Source organism: Pristis pectinata, chromosome 39 (genome assembly GCF_009764475.1).
Source record: "Pristis pectinata isolate sPriPec2 chromosome 39, sPriPec2.1.pri, whole genome shotgun sequence".
NCBI lineage: Eukaryota > Metazoa > Chordata > Chondrichthyes > Rhinopristiformes > Pristidae > Pristis > Pristis pectinata.
The window spans coordinates 1937230-1960620 of record NC_067442.1 but is presented as its reverse complement, the minus strand read 5'-3'; the positions used below and the strand labels follow the sequence as shown (position 1 = coordinate 1960620).

Genomic DNA, 23391 nt, shown 5'->3' with positions numbered 1-23391 from the left:
GGGGTGGGGTGTAAGGGCCGGAGGGGGTCACAGAGAATCCCTCCCTCCCTCCTTCCCTCCCAGTGGCCGTAGTGACAGGCTGCACCTGCATGTCAAAGAGGGGAGGGGTGGTGAGGAGGGAGCGCCGCGCTGTGGGAGGGGCAGCGAGGAGGGAGCGCCATGGGAGGGGCGGCAAGGAGGGAGTGCAGTGGGAGGTGGCGAGGAGGGAGCACTATCCCCTTTATCAGCGGAAGTGTCTTTTCCTGAATAATTGGAATTGGAATTGTCGTCAACACGACCGTCAGGCAGAGGTGAAGCATCAAGTCCGTCGGGAGATGGCGGCTGGCTGTGGGAATCGTCGGGTTGTTGGCGGTGACTCTACCATCCCGGATATTGACTGGGGCCGCCACAGGGCTCAGGGCTTGGATGGGGTGGAGTTTGATCGGGGTGTGCAGGGAAGTTCTCTTCAGCAAGATGTCGACGGCCCCACGGGGGAGGTCACGGACTTCACCAGCACGTGTGTGGAGGGCTGCGTACCAAGGAGGACAATCCGGGTGTTCCCAAACCGGAAACCATGGCTGAACTGGGAGATCCACTCCCTCCTGAAGTCCAGGTCTGTGGCGTCCAAATCCGGTGATCCTGACCTGCCCAGGAAATCGAGACACCACCTCCGGAAAGCGATCAGAGATGCCAAGAGACAATATCTGTCCAAAATCGAGTCCCAGACCAGCCGTCAGTTGTGGCAGGGCTTACACGCTGTAACGGGCTACAGAGCAAAGTCGGGCAGCACCGCTGACAACAGCGCGTCCCTTCCCGATGAGCTTAACGCATTCTATGCGCGTTTTGAACACAGGGGGAGTGGATTGTCACCACCCACCCTGACAGCCTCCAATGCAACTGAACCCTTGGTCACCGTCGAGGATGTAAGATCAGTCTTCCAGAGAGTGAACCCGAGGAAAGCATCTGGCCCGGACAGTGTCCCTGACCGTGTGCTCAGATCACAGGGGATCAGCAGTGTCTCCCTCCCTCTACCACCACCCTCTGCTGGTACAGGGAGCCGTGCAGGGCATGTGTTGAACAGATGTCCCCCCCCTTGTGGCCGTGGTGACAGACTGCAGCTGCCTGGCAACCCCCTCATTCTGAGACGGGACCCCTGGTCCTGGAACACCCCCACCCCCCCACCGGCTGGGGGAAACCCCCTCCCCACACCCCTCCCCCCGTCGAGTGTTTTGTGTCTCAGTGAGACCCCCTCTCGTTCTCCCAGACTCCAGAGAGTCCCGGCCTCCGTCTACATAATCCCTCCTCACGGGACAATCCCCCATCCCAGGGATCGATCCGGTGACACTTCACCGCCCCCTCCCTCTGTGGGGAGTCCGTCCTTCCTTAGGGAGGGACACCGGACGGTGCACAGTATTCCAGATTAATAAATATTTATTAATATCAACAGTGATGGCATCAATTCCTGGGAATACCGGCCAAGGTTTCAGTTCAGTTGTATGGGAGAGTTCGGGAATGAGGAATCCGTGATCCCTGTACATTCCCGCAGGAGAGAATCACTGCCAATTCCTGGAACAAGTACAGTGCATATAATGTCAATTAATGCTCCCTCTGCACCGTCCCGTCACACACTTCTGGGGTCAGACACAGGGTGAAGCTCCCTGCGCACCATCCCGTCACACACTCCTGGGGTCAGACCCACACCAAAGCTCCTCCTGTGTTGGTTTACGACACTGTTACAAAACATCCAGACCCCTCCTACAGGACAGGACCTCCCCAGCTCCCTCAGCCACCTCCCTGACACACATTTGAGGATTTGCATCATTCAACACTCTGTCCTTTCACACAGAGACGATGACAGTAACCCTGGGTAGGTACATTGAGAAAGAATTTACCGTCCACCAAAACTGCAATAGTTGAGAGCCATTTGAAAACTTGCACGTGTTGCTGTGAGGTTATTAACCCAGTTTGGTGACATCTCAACCACCATCTTAAGTGTACTGGCTTGATAAATGCAATGACACTCAGCTTCCATCTTGGGTGTACTGGTGCTGCTACCATCTTGAGTGTACCCACTCCAGTAATTGCCACAGCACATCTGTAGCCACCATCTTGAGTGTACCAGCTCGATAATTGTCAATGACACTGAGCTTCCATCTTGAGTGTACTAGTGCTGGGACCACCATATTGAGTGTACTAGTGCTGGGACCACCAGCTCATCCAATGACTCCTTCACCACCATTTTGGGTGTTCCAGCTCTGATACCACCAGTACCCCGGCAGCCAAAAGCAACCCCTTGGCTGGCAGTGGAACCCCTTCGAGGATGCTCCGGTGAGCGGGATCGGTCCTGGGATTTCCAAACCGTCCCCCACTGTGAGACCAGCGTTCCACGTTTTCTGGAGAAGTTGGGGGGGGTGAGGGGAGCGGCGAGGAATCGGCGAGGATGCATCCAGGGGGCAGGGGAAGGGTAGGGTAGGTGGTCCTGCTCAGAAACGACCGGTGCCCTCAACAGCAGTCAAGATCACCTCCATCCAGATCCGCAAGGCCACGTCGCTCGGGGCGACCAGGTAGTAGAGCCGATCGTAGGTCTTCAGGCAGAAGGTCAGCAGCGGGTTTGGACTCTTGAGGGAAGAGGAGAAGGTCAACGGCCACTGGGGCCCCATGGTAGCCACCCCTCCCCTCCAACCTCAGCGGGCAGCGCACCAACCTCTCCGCCAACTCCAATCCCTCCTCACCCCCAGCAGGGGCACCACTCAGCCTGGGTGTAGAGGCGCCCAGATGGTCCCTCCTCCCCTCCCCTCCCCCCTTCTCTCCCTTATCCCAAGAGTCCAAGACTCTCCGTCCCACTCTCAAAGCACGGAAACAGGCCCTTTGGCCCAACTGGCCCGTGCCGGCCCAGATTCCCATCCAAGCCCCTCAGTCGGGTCACCCCTCAAGTCTCCTACGCTCCAGGGAATAAAGTCCTAGCCTGCTACAACCTGAAGTCCCAGCAATATCCTCATAAATCTTCTCTGCGCTCTTTCCAGATTAATGGCATCTTTCTACAGCAGGGCGAACAAAATTGAACACAACACTCTAGGTGCGGCCTCACCGACGTCCTGTACACTGCAACATAACGTCCCGACTCCTGTACTCAGTGCCCTGACCGATGAAGGCCAGTGTGCCGAACGCCTTCTTCACCGCCCTGTCTACCTGTTACACCACTTTCAGGGGACCATGTACCTGTACCCCTGGGTCTCTCTGTTCTACAACACTCCCCAGGGCCCTGCCGTTCACTGTGAAAGTCCTGCCCTGCTTTGAATTCCCAAAATGCTACTCCTCGCTCTCTCCTGCTGGAATCCCGATTCCTGAGGCTCCAGGACAATGGAGTCCTCTCGAGCCTCAGGGCGATAGAATTAGGGAGTCCACTCAGCCCTTCTACCTGCTAGCCCAATGCCATAAGCCAGTCCCAAATCCCTGCCTGTTCCCCACGACCAACACTACGTCGCACTCCCTCCATCACTCTCTGGGGGTGGGGGGTTCTCACCAGCGCCTCTACTTCCTCAGGACGCTAAAGATATTCTGTATGTCCCCTTTGACACTCACCAACTTTTATCAATGCTCCATAGAAAGCATCCTATCTGGATGTATCACGGCTTGGTACGGCAACTGCTCTGCCCAGGACCGCAAGAAACCGCAGAGAGTTGTGGACACAGCCCAGCGCATCACGGACACCAGCCTCCCCTTCATGGACTCTGTCTTTACCTCTCGTGGCCCCAAAGACCCCACCCACCCGGGACATTCTCTCTTCTCTCCTCTTCCATCAGGTAGAAGATACAGGATACAGGACAGCTTCTACCCCACTGTGATAAGACCATTGAACGGTTCCCTTATACGATGAGATGGACTCTGACCTCACGATCTACCTTGTTGTGACCTTGCACCTTATTGCACTGCACTTTCTCTGTAGCTGTGACACTTTACTCTGTACTGTTATTGTTTTTACCTGTACTGCCTCAATGCCCCCTGCACTAACCCAATGTAACTGCACTGTGTAATGAATTGACCTGTATGATCGGTGTGCAAGACAAGTTTTTCACTGTACCTCGGTAGAACTGACAATAATAAACCAATACCTTGGGGGCGCTCCTCAGATGGTCGAAGTACACCTCCTCGATGGCCTGGAAGTAGATCACCCCCTTGCGTTTCGTCTCTCTCTGGTCTTCGGGGCAACAGAGGAAAGAAGATTAATCCGGCATTGGGGGACGGGCAGGGAGTCCGGCACTGCCTGGCCCCCCCCCCACCGACCCCCGACCGTTTCATCTCAAAGGATAGCGGAACGGAGGAGGTGTTGGCAGTTCCTGATACGGGGTCGGGGGGGGGGGGGGGAGGGTGGTGGCGCACCGGGGCAGGGGGGTGCCACAGGAGACCGGAGTGTTAGGGCGGGGGTGGGAGGCTGAGCTTCAGATTCCCAGGCTTCAACCTACAGTCACAGAGTGTTACAGCAGCCCCACACCACCAGGTTCAGGAACAGTGACTTCCCTTCAACCATTTGGTTCTTGAACCGACCGGCACAACCCTGATCACTGCCTCAGTGCAGCAACACTGGGGCCTCCTCATGCACTGCAGTGGACTTGTCTCTGATTGTGTGTTTGTGTTTGTGTTTGCACTGCCTGTATAATGTGACGTGCACTTTATGTTCTGTGTGTTGTCTGTACCTCTGTGCCTGTGATGCTGCTGCAAGCACATTTTACACTATACCGTCCCTTGCCCTCCCTGCGCCTCACCCTCCCTGCGCCCCACCACCCCTGCGCCTCACCGCCCCTGGGCCTCACCCTCCCTGCGCCTCACCCTCCCTGCGCCCCACCACCCCTGCGCCTCACCCTCCCTGCGTCCCACCGCCCCTGCGCCTCACCCTCCCTGCGTCCCACCGCCCCTGCGCCCCACCACCCCTGCGTCTCACCCTCCCTGCGTCCCACCACCCCTGTGCACACGGCAGTAAACAGCTCCTGTTCTTTCCCTCCCTTGTAGAGGTGTGGGAGGGGCGGTGAGGAGGGAGCGCCGCGCTGTGGGAGGGGCGGTGAGGAGGGAGCGCCGCGCTGTGGGAGGGGCGGTGAGGAGGGAGCACCGCGCTGTGGGAGGGGCGGTGAGGAGGGAGCACCGCGCTGTGGGAGGGGCGGTGAGGAGGGAGCGCCGCGCTGTGGGAGGGGCGGTGAGGAGGGAGCGCTGTGGGAGGGGCGGTGAGGAGGGAGCGCCGCGCTGTGGGAGGGGCGGTGAGGAGGGAGCGCTGTGGGAGGGGCAGCGAGGAGGGAGCGCCGCGCTGTGGGAGGGGCGGTGAGGAGGGAGCGCCGCGCTGTGGGAGGGTAGTGAGGAGGGAGCGCCGCGCTGTGGGAGGGGCGGTGAGGAGGGAGTGCCGCGCTGTGGGAGGGGCGGTGAGGAGGGAGCGCCGCGCTGTGGGAGGGTAGTGAGGAGGGAGCGCCGCGCTGTGGGAGGGGCGGTGAGGAGGGAGTGCCGCGCTGTGGGAGGGGCGGTGAGGAGGGAGCACTGTGGGAGGGGCGGTGAGGAGGGAGCGCCGCGCCGCGGGGGGGGGGGGGATTCAGAAGGGGCGACCCACCTGTGTAGTAGGACAGGCGGCCCTGGCGACTGTCGAACACGAACCACCGCTTCCTCCAGGTGCGGATGCGCCGACCCACCTTGGTGAGTGACCCTCGGCAGGTGGTGCTGGTCAACTCCAGGTGGGGGCAAGTCCCCACCCCGTGACCCGCTGACTCCACGTGGGAGCGCAGGTCAAAGGGAGCAGCCGGGGGTGGGGCCCAGTGTACTCGCTGGGTCTGGGGTGGGGGAGAGGGTGGAGGGGGGGGGGAGAGAGAGGGGCGAAGGGGGGAGGGGTGTGAGGGGGAGAGAGAGGAGAGCACGGGAGGTGGGGGGGCAGAGAGGGGGAATGGGAGAGGGGGAGGGGGGTGAGGGGGCAGGGGGGCAGGGGGTAGAGGGGGTGGGAGAGAGGGGAGGAGAGGGGGAGGGAGAGTGGGTGGGGGGGGTGGGGGGGGAGAGAGGGGGGAGGTGGGGGGAGAGAGGGGGAGGTGGGGGGAGAGGAGGGGGAGGTGGAGGAGAGGTGGGGTAAGGAGGCAGTGGGGGAGTGAGTAGGGGGAGGGTAGTTGGTGGGTGATCGTGGGGGGGAGCGATGGAGGATGGGGAGGGGAGGGAGGGCAGGGGAGGGGACGGGGAGGGAGGGGAGGGGAGGGGAGGGAGACATCGGTGAAGGACAACGTGAGTCTCTGCTGGTGATTCTGCACCAACCATCAACCTGGGGATCAAATCGGGCCCCCCCCTCCCCTTCCCCCTCCCCTTCCCCCTCCATTGCTGCCCCTATGCTCCCTCCTCGCTGCCCCTCCCGCGGCGCGGCGCTCCCTCCTCGCCGCCCCTCCCGCGGCGCGGCGCTCCCTCCTCGCCGCCCCTCCCGCGGCGCGGCGCTCCCTCCTCGCCGCCCCTCCCGCAGCGCGGCGCTCCCTCCTCGCCGCCCCTCCCGCAGCGCGGCGCTCCCTCCTCGCTGCCCCTCCTGCGGCACGGTGCACAACTCTGAAGCCGTGCGAATCTCCCAACGACCACCCCCCCCCGCCCCCCCCCCCCCCCGAAACCAACCTGCTGGCGTTGCCCCGGGCCCGCGGTTGAGGGGGCACCGTCCGCGGTGAGGTCGCCCTCCTCCGTCCCTCCCCTCTCCTGATCCTGCAGGAATACAGAACATCGTCACCTGTCCCTTGTCCGCTCAACAGGACCCGCTCCAGGGCAGCATCAATTGTCCCTCCCTCCCCGCCGCCCCCCCCCCCCCCCCCACCCCGAGAAGGTGGGGGGATGAGCCTCTTCCCCCCCTCAAACTGCCGCAGTCCGTGTGGGGAAGGGGCTCCCACGGTGCTGTCGGGGGGAGGGAGTCCCGGTGGTTCAGGGTGAAGGGACAGCCGATGGATTTCGCAGGGGGGAACCTGTGGGCGGTGGTGTTCCCCATGCCCCCCCCCCCCCGGCTGCCCCCATCCCTCTGGCGGGGGGGAAGAGGTGGGGGGTTCGGGAGGTGCTGTCGGAGTAGCCCGGGCGAGTGACCGCGGTGCGTTCTGTAGACGGTGCGCACTGCGGCCGCTGTGGGCCGGTCCTGGAGGGAGGGGGTGTTTGTGGGGGTGCGTGGGGGGGGGTTGCCGATGGAGCGGCTGCTCTGTCCTGGATGGTGTCGAGCTTCTCGAGAGTTGTTAGAGCTGCCCTCACCCAGGGAGGTGGGGAGTGTCCTGTCACACTCCTGACGTGTAGGTGGGGGACAGGTAATGTGGTGGACGTGGAGTGCATGGACTAACCCCACCCAGAAGTGGGGAGTGTCCCATCTCTTGGGCTGAGAGGAGGCAGAGAGATTTAGGGAGGAATTCTGGAGCTCGGGGTCTAGTCAGCTGAAGGGACAACCAAAAACAGCTTCATCTAATCATTCCTGGGAAGGGGGGGGATTGTCCCGTGAGGAGAGGTTAAACAGATGGGGCCGGGACTCTCTGGAGTCTAGGAGAATGAGAGGGGATCTCACTGACACAAAACCCTCGACGGTGGAGGGGGGGGGTGCTGTGGGGGAGGGGAGTCCAGGACCAGGGGTCCCTGTCTCAGAATGAGGGGTCAGCCGCTCGGGACTGAGATGGGGGGGAGATTTCTTCACCTAGAGGGTCGGGGAACCTCGGGAATTCTCTCCCCCCCTCAGATTGTGTCCAAGAGGGGTTTCCGGGAATGGGGTTGGCGCTTGGGAGGAGGTGGGTTGCAGTGGCAGGGAACAGGAGAGCAGGAATGAGCAGCCGAATGGTCTCTCTGTTGTGTGGGAACGGAGTGCCGGGGGCAGTCTCAGCGGGACATTGATAGGATGCAAAACCGGGCTGAGAAGTGGCAGATGCAGTTCAACCCAGATAAGTGTGAAGTGGTTCATCTTGGTAGGTCAAATATGATGGCGGAATATAGTATTAATGGTAGGACTCTCGGCAGTGTGGAGGATCAGAGGGATCTTGGGGTCCTAGTCCATAGGACGCTCAAAGCAGCTGCACAGGTTGACTCTGTGGTTAAGAAGGCATATGGTGTATTGTCCTGCATCAATCGTGGAATTGAATTTAGGAGCCGAGAGGTAATGTTGCAGCTCTATAGGACCCTGGTCAGACCCCACTTGGAGTACTGTGCTCAGTTCTGGTCGCCTCACTACAGGGAGGATGTGGAAGCCACAGAGAGGGTGCAGAGGAGATTTACAAGGATGTTGCCTGGATTGGGGAGCATGCCTTATGAAAACAGGTTGAGGGAACTTGGCCTTTTCTCCTTGGAGCGACGGAGGATGAGGGGGGACCTGATAGATGTGTATAAGATGATGAGAGGCATTGATCGTGTGGATAGTCAGAGGCTTTTCCCCAGGGCTGAAATGGTGGCCACAAGAGGACACAGGTTTAAGGTGCTGGGGAGCAGGTATAGAGGAGATGTCAGGGGTAAGTTTTTTACTCAGAGAGTGGTGAGTGTGTAGAGTGGGCCGCTGGCAACGGTGGTGGAGGCGGATACGATAGGGTCTTTTAAGAGACTGTTGGATAGGTACATGGAGCTGAGTAAAATAGAGGGCTATGGGTCAGCTTAGTAATTTCTAAGGCAGGGACATGCTCGGCACAGCTTTGTGGGCCAAAGGGCCTGTATTGTGCTGAAGGTTTTCTATGTTTCTATGTTTCTGCACAGGCGGATATCCCACCGGTATGTCCACCTGCCCACCCAATCCCGGGCTCGGTCAGAGGGTTGGGACACCCATCCTTGGACGGGACGGTCTCCCCGTTACTCACCCGCGCCCGGAGGAGCCGCTCTTTCTCTGCCATGGCGGCTCGGAGTTTCCTCTCCATCTCGACCAGGAGGCTGAGGGACCCTTCGCTGAAAAGAAGGGGAGATTCGTCGGAGGGTGTCCCACACAAGCCCCCTTCCCACCTCCCCTTCCCCCTCCGTCCCTCTGAACCCAATCCAGCCCAACCCAATCCTTCCTCACCGGGCAGTGACCTCTTCCAGGGTTCGGGCCGGCAAACCTTCTCCGAACCGCTCCCCCGGAGGGCAAGGGAAACCGACACCGTTCCGTCCTGGGTCCAGCTCTCCCCCCTGTCCGAAACTGCTCACAGTGCCATTACGGTTCACCAAGGGCAGCAGGTGGGAGCTTTGAGGTCTGAGCTACGAGGGACCAGCACCTGAGTCTCTGCTTTGCAGTAATGCAGCACAGAAACAGGCCCGTCAGCCCATCTCGTCTGTGTTGCCCAGCGAGCTGGTCCCATCTACCCACGTTTGGCCCACAGCCCTCTAAACCTCTCCCATCTGTGGACTTATCTAGATGGCTGTTAAACGTTGCTGATGTGCCCGCCTCAGCCACTATTTCTGGCAGCTCATTCCAAATACGCACCACCCTTTGTGTGAAGAAGCTGCCCCTGATGCCCCTGTTAAATCTCTTGCCTCTGATCCTAAACCTCTGCCCTCCCTGGGACAAAGACCGTGTGCTTTCACCCTGTCTATGCCCCTCATGATCTCATTCTATCAGGTCACCCCTCAACCTCCTATGTTCCAGGGAATAAAGTCCTCATCTACACAACCTCTCCTTGTAACTCAGGCCCCCAAGTCCAGGCAACATCCTGGGAAATCCTCTCTGCACTCTTTCTGGTTTAATAACATCTTTCCTATAACAGGGCGGCCAAACCTGTACACAGTGCTCCAAGTGCGGCCTCACCAACATCCTATATAACTGCAACATCACGTCCCAACTGCATTACTCAGTGCCCTGACCGATGAAGACCAGTGCGCCGAATGCCTTCTTCACCGCCCCGTCTACCTGTGACGGCGCTTTCAGGGAACTATGCACTTGTACTCCTAGGTCCCTCTATTCCACAGCACTCCCCAGGGCCCGACTGTTCACTGTACGAGTCTCACCCTGGTTTGATCTCCCAAAATGCAAACCTCACGTTTATCTGGATTGAAAGCCATTCCCCAGTCCTCAGTCCACATTCCCAGCTGGTTTAAGGAGACCGCCACATCATCGAAGACTGACAAACGTCTACAGGTGTCCACTGAAGAGCATCCTGACCAATTGCACCGTGCTCTGGTGTGGGAATTCCGACGCACGGGAATGCAAGAGGCTACGGGGAGCGGTGGGACTCAGCCCAGTTCCATCGCGGGTACAGCTCTCCCCACCGACAGGACATCTCGGGAAGGGGACATCCACCATCAGGGACCCCCACCCTCCCTCTTCTCGATGCTGCCCTCAGGCAGGGGGTACAGGAGCCTGAAGACCCCACACCTCACGGTTCAACAGCAGCTTCTTCCCCACTGCCGTCAGGTTCCTGAACCCACCTGTAAGACCCTAACACTGCCTTGGACACTACATTTTGCTCTCTCCCAATCGTGTACTCGTGTTGTTTTGTTTAATTTGTCGTGTAAGTTATGAATAATTTACTTTAGTTTCTGTGTCTCGGGTCTGTAATGTGCTGTTTCTCCGCTGCAGCAGGCAGAGTGAGAATTATTCACTGACATACAGCGTGAAACGTGTTGTTTTGTGGCAGCAGTACAGTGCCAGACATAAAAATCTGTAAATTACAAAAATAATTAGATTGTGCAAAAGAGGAATAATGAGGTGGTGTTCGTGGGTTCATGGACCGTTCAGGAATCTGACGGCGGAGGAGAAGAAACTGTTCCTGAATCGTTGAGTGTGGGTCTTCAGGCTCCTGTACCTCCTCCCTGACTATGACACTGTGATTGTGCACTACAGTGGACTTTTGTCTTTGTTCTGATTGTGTTCCTTCTTGTAAAAATTGTGCACAATTTATGTTTAATTGATGTTTTACATAGAACATAGAATAGTACAGCACAGGAACAGGCCCTTTGGCCCGCAACGTCTGTGCTGACCATGATAGAAACTATAGAAAACTACAGCACAGAAAACAAGCCATTAGGCCCTTCTAGTCTGTGCCGAAACATTATTCTGCTAGTTCCATTTACCTGCCCCCAGCCCCTACCCCTCCAGACCTCTCTCATCCATGTATCTATCCAATTTACTCTTAAAAGTTAAGAGCGAGCCCGCATTTACCACATCGGATGGCAGCCCGTTCCACACTCCCACCACTCTTTGTGAAGAAGTTCCCTCCGATGTTCCCTCTAAACCTTGCCCCTTTCACCAAATTAAACCATTGAAGCCAAACTGATGCCAAATTAAACTAATCCACCTGCCCGCACACGACCCGTGTCCCTCCTTTCCCTCTGTCTTCATCCATCTGTCTAAATGCCTCCGAAACACCAATATTGTGGCTGCTTTCACCACCATCCCTGGCAGCCTGTTCCAGGCACCCACCACCCTCTGTGTGGAAAAAAAACTTGCCCTGCACATTTCCCTTAACTTTCTCCCTCTCGACTTAAAGTTATGCCCTCTAGTACTTGACATTTTTATCCTGGGAAAGAGACTCTGGCTATCTACCCTACCTCTGCCATCATAATTTTATAAACTTCTATTATGGAGGGGGAGGTATTAAAGTTTTCCTTGTGAATGCTGCTTATCTGATGCTCTGTGCCTGTGATGCTGCTGCAAGGAAGTTTCTCATTGCACCCGTGTAAACATGGACTTGTGCGTCTGACAATAAACTCGACTTGACTTGGACTTCTGACTTCAGAGCTGGACACTGCGGAGCTCAGAAGGAGATCCCACTCCATCACCATGGAGATAAGATGCACCTTTCTACTTCTCGACCCGGAACGGATACCTTCACATTTTCCCACGTCATACACCACTTCCCAGATCCCTGCCCACTCACTGGAAGCTGGTTGCTCGGGAGCACCGGGTGTGACCAGCCCTCCGACGGGGAGAGGTCTCAGCAGCGGGATCCCTCTCTTCCGGGGATCCCGGGATGGTGGGCAGTTGGTTGGAGTGGGAGACGGACATCGTTTGGTGCGGCGTTCCAAAGCTTTTGCTGCGCTGCAGGGTGATGAGGGAGAGGAGGTGCAACGGAGGGAGGGAGAGACCTGGAACACAAAGAGGTCCTGCATTTGTACAGGGTGTAGTCCCCCTACACCGTCCCATCACACGCTCCCGGGGTCAGACACAGAGTGAAGCTCCCTCTGCACCGTCCCATCACACACTCCCGGGGTCAGACACAGGGTGAAGCTCCCTCCGCACCGTCCCGTCACACACTCCCGGGGTCAGACACAGGGTAAAGTTCCCTCCACACCGTCCCGTCACACACTCCCGGGGTCAGACACAGGGTGAAGCTCCCTCCACGACCCCCTTCTTTCCCCCAGTGACCTTTGGATGTCCTCTCCAACATCTCCCGAACCCTCCGCACTTCCCCCTCCTCATCCCAGATCCAGAGGTTCCCCGGGATCTGAAATGAGGAGGGGGAAGTGTTTTCCCCCGCCAACCCAATCCTTCTCCAGAATGGATTCCATTCCCCACTCCAATCCTCACTCATCCATGGATCCCTTCCCACACCCAGACCTCCCTCAACGTGAACCTTCCCATCAAGAAATGTCCGAATCCCTGCCCTCGGTCTGAAGTTGGGAACGATCACAAATTCCTGGGAAAAGTCTGGAATCTGCTGCACCACCCCACCCCCAAGCACATTCCCACCGGATCTTCCCATCTCCTTTTCCCAATTTCCGACCTGGGCTCTTCCCGCAACAACTTGGTGAATGCCTTGGTATATCATGTCACGTGTACCCCCCGGTCGAACCTCACTGAAGACGGACACGGGCTTCTCAGTCTCGGACAGTGTCTGGGGTGGTCTCCCCACTCCCCCACCACTACCCCTGGCGTATGACTGGAACCTGTCACCACCCTCACACCACCTGGAAGTACCTTCTGCCTGCATGGATTCCGGTCTCTCTGATCCCGGGATCCCTGACAATTCCCGCCTCTTCCGACGGAAACTCCCGGTGAGGCTCCTGTACAGGACGGGATCCTGTGGGAGTGGTAGTGGTCAGTCAGTAATGGCAGGGGGTCGAGAGAGGGAGGGGGGGCAAGGGGGGGAAGGGGGGGACAGAGGAGGGGAGAAAGGGGAGAGAGACGGGGAGAGGGAGAAGGGGAGAGGGGGAGGGGGGAAGGGGAATGGGGGAGATCGAGGGGGTAGAGGGAAGGGGGGAGGGCGTAAGAGGGGGAGAGAGAGGGGGGAGAGAGTGCGGAGTGAAGGAGGGGGTACACACACCTTCAGGACGCCCTGAGTCACAGAGAGACTGGCCGTGGTGAAGACACTCAGTGTGGGATCTCCCTGTGCACCCAACTCGCGAGGGGGTGTCCTCGCCATCCGAGAGCTCTGCGGGGGTGGTGGAGGAACAATGAAGTCATCTCCGATCCATCCATCCCTCCCCCCACCGTCAATCCCCCACACCGTCCCATCCGGAGGGGGGTCACAGGCGGGGAGGGGCGTAGGGGAGGGAGGGGGTCACTGAGACAAGGAGGGGTGTAGGGGAGGGAGGGGGTCAGAAACGAGGAGGGTTTCTCCCACGAGCTGGCACAGACATAATGGGATCAATGGCCTCATCCCGCGTCAGAAGAATGAGCCCTGGGTCCGACTGTCGGGGTTCGTACGGATTACATTACGCCCCCTCCCCCCCACCCCCCGGCCAGCACTGGGGTTTGTCCATGCACATCCCGCCCGCGTTCTCTAGCACTGTGTTTACACCGGTCAGGGTAGTGCGGACCTCCACGTGTGCATGTGCGGCTGGGTGACCGTGCGCAGTCTCGGGCGAGCACGGACTTCCATGCGCGCCCAGCTGGGAGACGGCGTACGTCGCCAGGGGAGCGTGGACCTCCACGTGTGCACGTGCGGCTCAGAGACCGTGCGCGGTCCCTGGGGAGCGCAGACATCCACGAGCGCCCGGCTGGGAGATGGTGTACAGTGCTGGGGGAGCACGGGAAGCGCGGGCTCACCTGCCCCAGGCTCTGGACGGCGTTTGCCTCCGGCTCCAGATATTGTCCCGCGTCTGACAGCTGTTCCCGTGCGCGTCCCACCATCTGCTCCAAACACCACACCCGTTCCTACGGCAAGTGGGGGGGGGGGGTTCATGGTGAATGTACCGGAACGTTCTCTCCCCCAGGACCCGGAGGTGGGGGTCAGATTATCCCCAAAACCGCCCACCCCCCCCCTCCACTGTCTCCCCCGAGTGTTGGAGCGAGGGTTTCCAATTGGGTGGGAGGGGCGGTGAGGGAGGTAGGGGGCCGGAGGGGGGTGAGGGAGGAGCGGGAGGGCAGTGAGGGGGGCAGTGAGAGGGGGTGGAAGGGAGGCGAGGGAGGGGCATTAAGGGGGTGGTGAGGAGGCGGTGGGGTGAGGGGGGGCAGTGAGGGACGGTGAGGGAGCGCTCCACACCGACCCCTCGGAGAGCCCAGGGACGTGTGGAGGGCCCCAGGGATGTGCAGGGGTCCCAGGGCTGTGTGGGTGTCCCGGTACGTGCGGGGGTCTCGGGACATGCAGGGGTACCGGAACGTATTAAGGGTCCCAGGAACGTGCGGGGGTCCTGGGGGCGTGCAGGGGTGCCCAGGGGCGTGCAGGGGTCTCGGGGGTGTGTGGGTGTACCGGAATGTGCGGGGGTCTCGGGACATGCAGGGGTCCCGGAACGTGCGGGGGTCCCGGAACGTGCGGGGGTCCCAGAACGTGCGGGGGTCCTAGAACGTGCGGGGGTCCTGGGGGCGTGCATGGGTCCCGGGGCGTGCGGGGGTCCCAGGGGATGTGCGGGGGTCCCGGGGGTGTGTGGGGTGCCCAGGGGCGGGCGGGGGTCTCAGGGCGTGCGGGGGTCCCATTACCTCTCGGGAGGACACCCTCCTCTGGCACTGCAGCTGCTCCAGGACCAGGCGCTGGGACTGGGCCTCGCGCTCCTCCTCCAGACCACTCAACCTCTCCAGAGCCTGGAACTCCACGTCCTCAAAGGCCCTGAGGGCCCCGTCCACGGCCTCGGCCTCCTGTCCACGGGGTCCGGGGAACTCACGGTTAATCCCGGGTCAACTGGGGGGGTGGGGGGGGTGGGGGGAGAGGGGGCAGGTGTGAGGATGGGGTGTGGGGGGAGGGTGTGCAGGGGGAGGGGGTGTCGGTAATGTAGGGGAGGTGGGAGGAGGGGGACTGGGGAAAGGGGGTGGGGGAAGGGGGTGGTGGTGGGGGAGGTGTGGGGGAAGGGGAGGGGGAGATGGGAGAGTAGAGGGGAGGGGATCTGGAGGGGGAGGGAGAGGAGGAGGAGGTGAGGGGGTGGGCCAGGGAGGGCAGGGGCAGGGTGGGTTGGAGGGGTAGGAGGGAGGGGGTAAGGTGGATGGGAAGGGTTAGGGGGAGGGGGAGCGGTGGAGGGGAGGGGGAGGGTTGGAGATTAGAGGGAAGGCGATCTGGAGGGGGAGGGGAGGGGTGGGGTAGGGAGGGCAGGGGAGGATGTTTGGGGGGGAGTGGAGGGGATGGTGGGGAGGGGGAGTAGGTGGGGGTGGGGGGAAGGGGGAGTGGGTAGGAAGGGAGGCGTAGGGTTAGGGGGAGGGAGGGAGAGGGCGAGGGGGGAGGGGGGAGGGAGGAGGAGGGTGGAGGGGGGGAGGGAGGGGGAGGGGGGAGGGGGGAGGGGAGGAGGGAGGGGGAGGGGAGGGGGGAGGGAGGGGGAGGGAGGGGGAGGGAGGGGGAGGTGGAGTGGGGAGGGGGAGGGGGGAGAGGGGAGGTGGAGGGGGAGGGGAAGGGAGGGGGGAGGTGGAGGGGGAGGGGGAGAGAAGGGGGAGGGGGAGGGAGGTGGAGGGGGGAGGGAGGAGGTGGGAGGGGCTGGAGGGGGGGAAGGAGGGGGAGGGGGGAGGTGGAGGGGGGGATGTTCTTCCCGTACCTCTTGCAACTTCTCCCTCAGCTGCTCCTTGCCGCATTCGGGAAGCGCCTGCACCCTCCGCTGCATCTCCTCGAGTCTCTGTCGAGCCTCGTGCAGCACTGCCCGCTGCCTCTCCACACGGTCCCTCTCCTGTGGGGGTGGAGGGGGAGGGAACCCCGTCAGACAGAGACCAATCACCCCCCCACCATCCCTTCCCCCCCCAGTGTCTGCCCCCTCCCACTGCCCCATCACCCCACCCCTCTGGAGGTCCCAGTGGCTCCCAATGCCTGGTCCAGGGGTTACAGGGCTGGCCGGGGTAATGGGAGATCTGTTCCCTCTCCTGGGGGCATCCAGCACTGGTGGGCAGGTCTGGGTGGGGTGGGAGGGTGGGGGGGTCACATCTAGGAGAGAAGAAAATTAGGACCTCCCTCCCCATCCCTGAGGACCGTCAGGTCCAGGGGTCTTTGGAGTTCCTGGGAGTAGGGAGATGGGGTCAATGGGTATCGAGGGAGAAAGTGGAGGTCCTGCTTCTGAGTGGGACAGGTTGAAGAGGGGCCGAATGGCCTCTTGGATCAGGTGACATACGCCGAGTTTCCTTGCGAAGGGGGTAAATTGGATTGGGTGATGTCAAGTTCCGGAACAGCCAATCACAATGCTCAGTAGGTTTGGCTTGGCCAAGGCACCAATGGAGCTGTGATACTGGGGGAGGCCACCAGATGGCAGAGGGGGGTCAACACTGGGCTTAAAGGGACATCACAGAGAGAACAACCCAAGTTTGTCCGACCTCTCCTTATAGCTCATGCCCTCTAATCCAGGCAGCGTCCTGGTGAACCTCTCCTGCACCCTCTCCAAAGCCCCCGCACCCTTCCTGTAACGGGGCGACCAGAACCGCACACAATACTCCAAGTGCGGCCTGACCAGAGTTTTATACAGCTGCAACGTGACTTCCCGACTCTTGTACTCGACGCCCCGACCGATGAAGGCCAGCGCGCCGTACGCCTTCCTCACCGCCCTGTCGACCTGTGCGGCCATTTTCAGGGAGCTGTGGACTTGGACCCCAGGATCCCTCTGTACATCAACGCTGTGAAGGGTCCTGCCATTAACTGTGTCCTGTCCCCTTACATCTGACCTCCCAAAGTGTAACACCTCACACTTGCCCGGATTAAACTCCATCTGCCACTTCTCCGCCCATGTCTGTAACTGATCTACATCCCGCTGTCTTCTATCTTCTGCACTGTCCACAATGCCAACAATCTTTGTATTGTCTGTGAAATTACTGACCCACCAGGTACATTTTCATCCAAGTCATTATAGACATCACACACAGCAGAGGTCCCAGTACGGATCCCTGCAGAACATCACTGATCACAGACCTCCAGCCAAAATAAGTCCCATCGACCACCACCCTCTGTCTTCGACGGACAAGCCAATTCCGAATCCAAACGGCCAAGTCCCCGTGAATCCCATGTACCTTGGGGCAGGCACAGTAGTGTAGCGGTTAGCATAACGCTTTACAGCGCCAGCGACTCGGGTTCAATTCTGGCTGCTGTCTGTAAGGAGTTTGTACGTTCTCCCCGTGTCTGCGTGGGTTTCCTCCGGGTGCTCCAGTTTCCTCCCACATTCCAAAGACGTACGGGTTAGGAAGTTGTGGGCGTGCTATGTTGGCGCCGGAAGCATGGCGACACTTGCGGGCTGCCCCCAGAACACTACGCAAAAGATGCATTTCACTGTGTGTTTCGATGTACATGTGGCTAATAAAGAAATCTTGTTTTATCTTTCCTTACCTTCATCTTGTGGGCCAGCCAGCCATGAGGAACCTTGTCAAACACCTCACTAAAGTCCATGTAGACAACGTCCACGGCTCTCCCCTCGTCGATCACCCTTGTCACCTCCCCAAAAAATGCGGTCAAGTCACTCAGACACGACCTGCCCCGCACACAGCCACGCTGACTGTCCCTAACCGACAGCCCAGCTCTTACACCGACTCTCTCCCCTCCCGGCACAGGAGCGGCCATGACCTGCTCCCTCAGAATGCTAGCCCAGCAGGCAGCCGATGGGCTGAATGGCCTCACCTTCTCCTTCTCAGCCTGGTAGTGGAGGTTCATGGCTGTGATCTCACTCTGCACCTGCTCCGCTCTCCGACGCTCCCTGCACAACTTGTCCAGCGCCGTCCTCAGCTCCGCGCGGAGGAGGGGGAGTTCCAGGTCCGCCTGAGGGGAGGGAGCGGAGGGCGAGTGAGGTGGGGAGGGGAGGGAGGGGAGGGGGAGTGGGGACGGGAGGGGAGGGGAGGGGGAGTGAGGAGGGGAGGGAGGGGAGGGGGAGTGGGGTGGGGAGGGCGGGGAGGGGGAGTGGGGAGGGGAGGGGGAGTGGGGTGGGGAGGGAGGGGAGGGGGAGTGGGGAGGGGAGGGGGAGTGGGGTGGGGAGGGAGGGGAGGGGACGGTGAGGGGGGAGGGGTGGGGAGTGAGTGGGGAGGAGGGAGCCTCCTCCTGTCCCCCGTCTCACAGACCAATCGACCCCCCTCCCCTCTGACACCCTCTCTCCACCCCCCCAACCCATCCAGACCCGAACCCACACCCCCCACCCCAATCCCTGCCCCGTCCCTCCCCACTCCTGCCCCTCTCCCCATCACCCCTCCCCTACGGCCTCCCTCCTCCCTCTCCCTCCCCCTCTCCCCCTCCCTCATCCCTCTCCCCCCACCCACTACCAGACGAACCTCCATTCCCTGGGATCCGACGCTCCCGACGTTCCCATTCCTCTCCTCCTGGGCGGTGTCCAGTTCCGGGGGGAGCCCAGACCACCCGTCGGCTGAGGGGGGGCTCCCTCGGTGCCCCGTCCGCCCCCTCATCTGGTCTCCCAGAGTTCCCTGCGGCCCGTCCGACCCCGACGTCCGGTCGATCATTCCCCCCCTCCACCGGGTCCTCACCTCCGTCCTCTGACCCGTGACCTCCCAAGGACGGCCGGAGGTGGTGGTGTCAACCTGTTGGGTGGGGGGGTGGTCAGAGGACAGTACAGCCAATCAGAGCGTTCCCTCCTCACCGCCCCTCCCACGGCGCTCCCTCCTCACCACCCCTCCCACGGCGCTCCCTCCTCACTGCCCCTCCCACAACGCTCCCTCCTCACCGCCCCTCCCACGGCGCTCCCTCCTCACCGCCCCTCCCACGGCGCTCCCTCCTCACCGCCCCTCCCACGGCGCTCCCTCCTCACCACCCCTCCCACGGCGCTCCCTCCTCACCACCCCTCCCACGGCGCTCCCTCCTCACTGCCCCTCCCACAACGCTCCCTCCTCACCGCCCCTCCCACGGCGCTCCCTCCTCACCGCCCCTCCCACGGCGCTCCCTCCTCACCGCCCCTCCCACAGCGCGGTGCTCCCTCCTCACCGCCCCTCCCACAGGGCTCCCTCCTCTCTCCTCACCGCCCCCTCCCTCTGTGACCCCTACCCCTGTTTCAGGAACAGCTCAGGTTCTGTGTAACAGGGACAGGCTCAGGAGGACATCACCCTACCTGTGCGGGTGGGCCTGTGTAAAACGCAAGCAGGACCCGGGGCTGCGTATCACGGACTGATTCACGCTAATTAAACGCGGCCCTGATGGTCTCTGTTTTAAGGAGGAAGCTTCTGGAACTTTTGTGCGCCTGTGACATGCAAAACAACCCGAGCTGGTTTCACTTCCCCATCCCTGTTCCCTCCGGCTCCCAACATCCGGCACCACAGCCCACTTGCAAATTTATCCACACGGTGACAGGTGAAGTCAGGAGCACGGAATCCAGTCAGTCACACACACACACACACACACACACACACACACAACCATGCACACACACACACAACCATACACATACACACACACAACCATACACACACGCACACACACACACCATACACATACCTATGCACACACACACACACCCATGCACACACACACAACCATGCACACACACACACACACAACCATACGCATACCTATGCACACACACACCCACGCACACACACAACCATACACACACACCCACACACAACCATACACACACACACGCACACACACACACACAACCATACACATACCTACGCACACACACCCATGCACACACACACACAACCATACACATACCTATGCACACACACACCCATGCACACACACACACACACAACCATACACATACCCATGCACACACACACACCCATTCACACAGACACCCAGCCACACACATATACACACTCACCCATACACAGAAATACATACACCCATACACCCACCCACAACATAGTCACACAGACGCACACACCCATACAGACCCACACACAAATACAGAGACACAGATATGCAGACATACACACACACACATACACACACACACACCCAGGCACACGCGCGTGCACACACACACACACACACACAAACACACACACACACACACACCCGACACACATTGTCGGCAGTAAGCGCCCAGGATTCCAGCACGCCTGCTCTCAGCCAGAACTATTCGACTGGGGGAGCTGCACACAGCAAGAGCCTGCATTGTGCAGGACCTCGTGGTGTCTGGGGGGCCATGTGTTGGACAGACGTGGGGCGCAGACTGTCTGTGTAAGGCAACGGTTCAACGATTGGAACAGTGTGGGGATACAGTGCGGCCCTCCCTCCTCAACGCCCCTCCCATGGCGCTCCCTCCCTCCTCACTGCCCCTCCTACAGGTAACCTGCTGGGGTAGAAATAAAGCCACAGCCCTCTGCCTCGAGGTGTGAGAGTCTGTGCCTCATTCGGTAGTTCACCAGCCAGTCCCGAGAGCTGTCATTCACCACCCCTGCCTGGGGACTAAGCTACACTTCACCAGCTCTTAAAGGGACAGGACTCGTTCCTCTCCAAGAAAACCAGTTCGGCAACCTCAATCCTGCTGAGTCAGCAGGTGCCATACAATCCAACAGCCGAGTCACTTTATCCAGCCTCACCCACTCTGCTGCATTGGGAGTGTCCACCGAGTGAAGGGGCTAATATTCAGAGGGAGCCCAGCTCCCGGTGCATCACTGTGGGGCAGTGGGATCAGTGTGGGGACTGACACGGCTGTGGGGAGAGATTAGGGCAGTGGGATCAGTGTGGGGACTGACACGGCTGTGGGGAGGGAGCGGGGCAGTGGGGTCAGTGTGGGGACGGACACGGCTGTGGGGAGGGAGCGGGGCAGTGGGGTCAGTGTGGGGACGGACACGGCTGTGGGGAGGGAGCGGGGCAGTGGGGTCAGTGTGGGGACTGACACGGGGCTGTGGGGAGAGATTAGGGCAGTGGGATCGGTGTGGGGACTGACACGGGGCTGTGGGGAGGGAGCGGGGCAGTGGGGTCAGTGTGGGGACTGACACGGGGCTGTGGGGAGAGATTAGGGCAGTGGGATCGGTGTGGGGACTGACACGGGGCTGTGGGGAGGGAGCGGGGCAGTGGGATCGGTGTGGGGACTGACACGGGGCTGTGGGGAGGGAGCGGGGCAGTGGGGTCAGTGTGGGGACGGACACAGCTGTGGGGAGGGAGCGGGGCAGTGGGGTCAGTGTGGGGACGGACACGGCTGTGGGGAGGGAGCGGGGCAGTGGGGTCAGTGTGGGGACGGACACGGCTGTGGGGAGGGAGCGAGGCAGTGGATACACCAGTCAATAGTTAACTTGACACCGGCCCCTGTGAAATTTATCAGATGATTAAAATTCTTCTCACAACTATCAGGTCTTGCTGAAGACATTGGCTAATTCCACGTAAATGTAATCAGTGACTCCTCATCATGTGGGAAAGATTAGGGGTTAACTATCTGTTTCAAGGTGAGATAATCCAGGAAACCAGAGGCTCCTTCATCTGCCTCAGCGACGGCATAGGAAAATTTAATTTGTGAGTTCCAGTGTAAACGTTATCGGCACAGGGTGAGATCCGTCACTGGAGATCGATGGAATCAGACCAAAAATTCCCCAGGGTAGTTTAGCAGGGATTAGACACAGGGTGAGGTTCCCTCCGCACCGTCCCATCACACACTCCCGGGGTCAGACACAGGGTGAAGCTCCCTCCACACCGTCCCATCACACACTCCCGGGGTCAGACACAGAGTGAGGCTCCCTCCGCACCGTCCCGTCACACACTCCTGGGGTCAGACACAGAGTGAAGCTCCCTCTGCACCGTCCCGTCACACACTCCCGGGGTCAGACACAGGGTGAAGCTCCCCCCGCACCGTCCCGTCACACACTCCCGGGGTCAGACACAGGGTGAAGCTCCCCCCGCACCGTCCCGTCACACACTCCCGGGGTCAGACACAGGGTGAAGCTCCCTCCGCACTGTCCAATCACCCACTACAGAACACTGTGGGAGGGACCAGGGCAGTGAACTGCTGCTGTCGAGGACATCTCTCGCTGGGCTCCCTGACAGGCTGGGGCACTCCAGTGGGGAGGTCTGTGGGTGGGACCAGCTCCCCTCCAAACCTGTCCTGAGCGGAACCGGCGGTGTGGGACTTACCTGCAGGGTGCCCTGGGGAGGAGGGGGCTGTGTCCCGGCCGCTGCTGGTGTCAGGTGTTCCTGTCCTTGAGCCGGGAGACGGGGCAGGGATGGGTGGGAACGTCCGGAACTGCGAAGTAACCTATCACGGGGCCGGTCTGACCGGCTGTGTGTGAACAACAGGCAGGTGTGTGTGTGTGTGTGAGAGAGAGGGAGGGGGGAGCAGGGAGGGGGAGGAGAGAGGGAGAGAGAGAGGGAGGAGAGAGGGAGGGGAGGAGAGAGAGAAGGAGGGGAGGAGAGAGAGAGGGAGGGGGGAGAGAGATGGGGAGAGAGATGGGGAGAGAGAGAGGGAGGGGGAGGAGAGAGAGGGCTAGAGAGGGAGGGAGAGGGAGAGAGAGGGAGAGAGAGAGGGAGGGAGAGAGGGAGGGAGATAGGGAGAGAGAGGGAGAGAGGGAGGGAGAGAGAGAGAGAGGGAGGGAGAGGGAGAGAGGGAGAGGGAGAGAGAGGGAGGGAGAGGGAGAGAGAGGGAGAGGGAGAGAGGGAGAGGGAGGGAGAGGAAGAGAGAGAGAGGGAGGGAGAGAGAGAGGGAGGGAGAGGGAGAGAGAGGGAGAGGGAGAGAGGGAGAGGGAGGGAGAGGAAGAGAGAGAGAGGGAGGGAGAGAGAGAGGGAGGGAGAGGGAGAGAGAGGGAGAGGGAGAGAGGGAGCGAGAGGGAGGAGGGGAGGAATGGGGGAGAGAGGGGGAGGGTTTGTGAGGGGGGAGGGAGTGAGGGTGTGGGCAGGGGTGGTGGGGAGGGGCGGGGGGTTAAAGCTGCTCCTGAACAGCAGACAATGTCCGGAGTGAGTTGTGGGACGTCCCACAGATACGCCAGCCTTTCCCTTCGGAAACAGGATGAGTGGGGAGAGACCCTGGCCCTCTCACTCACACCACCACCCCACCACCTCCCCCACCCCCTCACTCTCTCTGCCTCTCTCTCTCCTCTTCCTCCCCCCTCACCTCTCTCCTCCCCCCCACTCTCTCCCGCCCCCTCCCCCAACACACCCCTCTCAGTCAGTCGAGGGAAAGCCCCTTGTCCCGGCTAGCCCCCACCGACACAGAACACGGGACAGTCCAACACAGGGACAGGCCCTTCGGCCCACCGTGTCTGTGCTGAACACGAAGCCGAATTAAACTAAACCC

At 60.4% G+C, this 23391-nt stretch overlaps 1 protein-coding gene across 1 annotated transcript; it reads right to left on the bottom strand.

The window, feature by feature from the left end:
• Window positions 1–1237: 1237 nt before the first annotated feature.
• Window positions 1238–22312, bottom strand: LOC127587235 (pleckstrin homology-like domain family B member 1). The gene is made up of 14 exons (XM_052045499.1): window positions 22236–22312; window positions 18479–18742; window positions 17838–17975; window positions 15787–15915; window positions 14750–14905; window positions 13880–13987; window positions 13155–13262; window positions 12809–12911; window positions 11769–11976; window positions 8778–8862; window positions 6595–6678; window positions 5570–5786; window positions 4092–4177; window positions 1238–2597 (listed from the first exon to the last, which is right to left on the bottom strand). Exons 2-14 carry the CDS (start codon window positions 18662–18664, stop codon window positions 2463–2465), a joined length of 1743 nt encoding a protein of 580 aa, XP_051901459.1. The 5' UTR covers window positions 18665–18742; window positions 22236–22312; the 3' UTR covers window positions 1238–2462.
• Between the last annotated feature and the right edge of the window lie 1079 nt (window positions 22313–23391).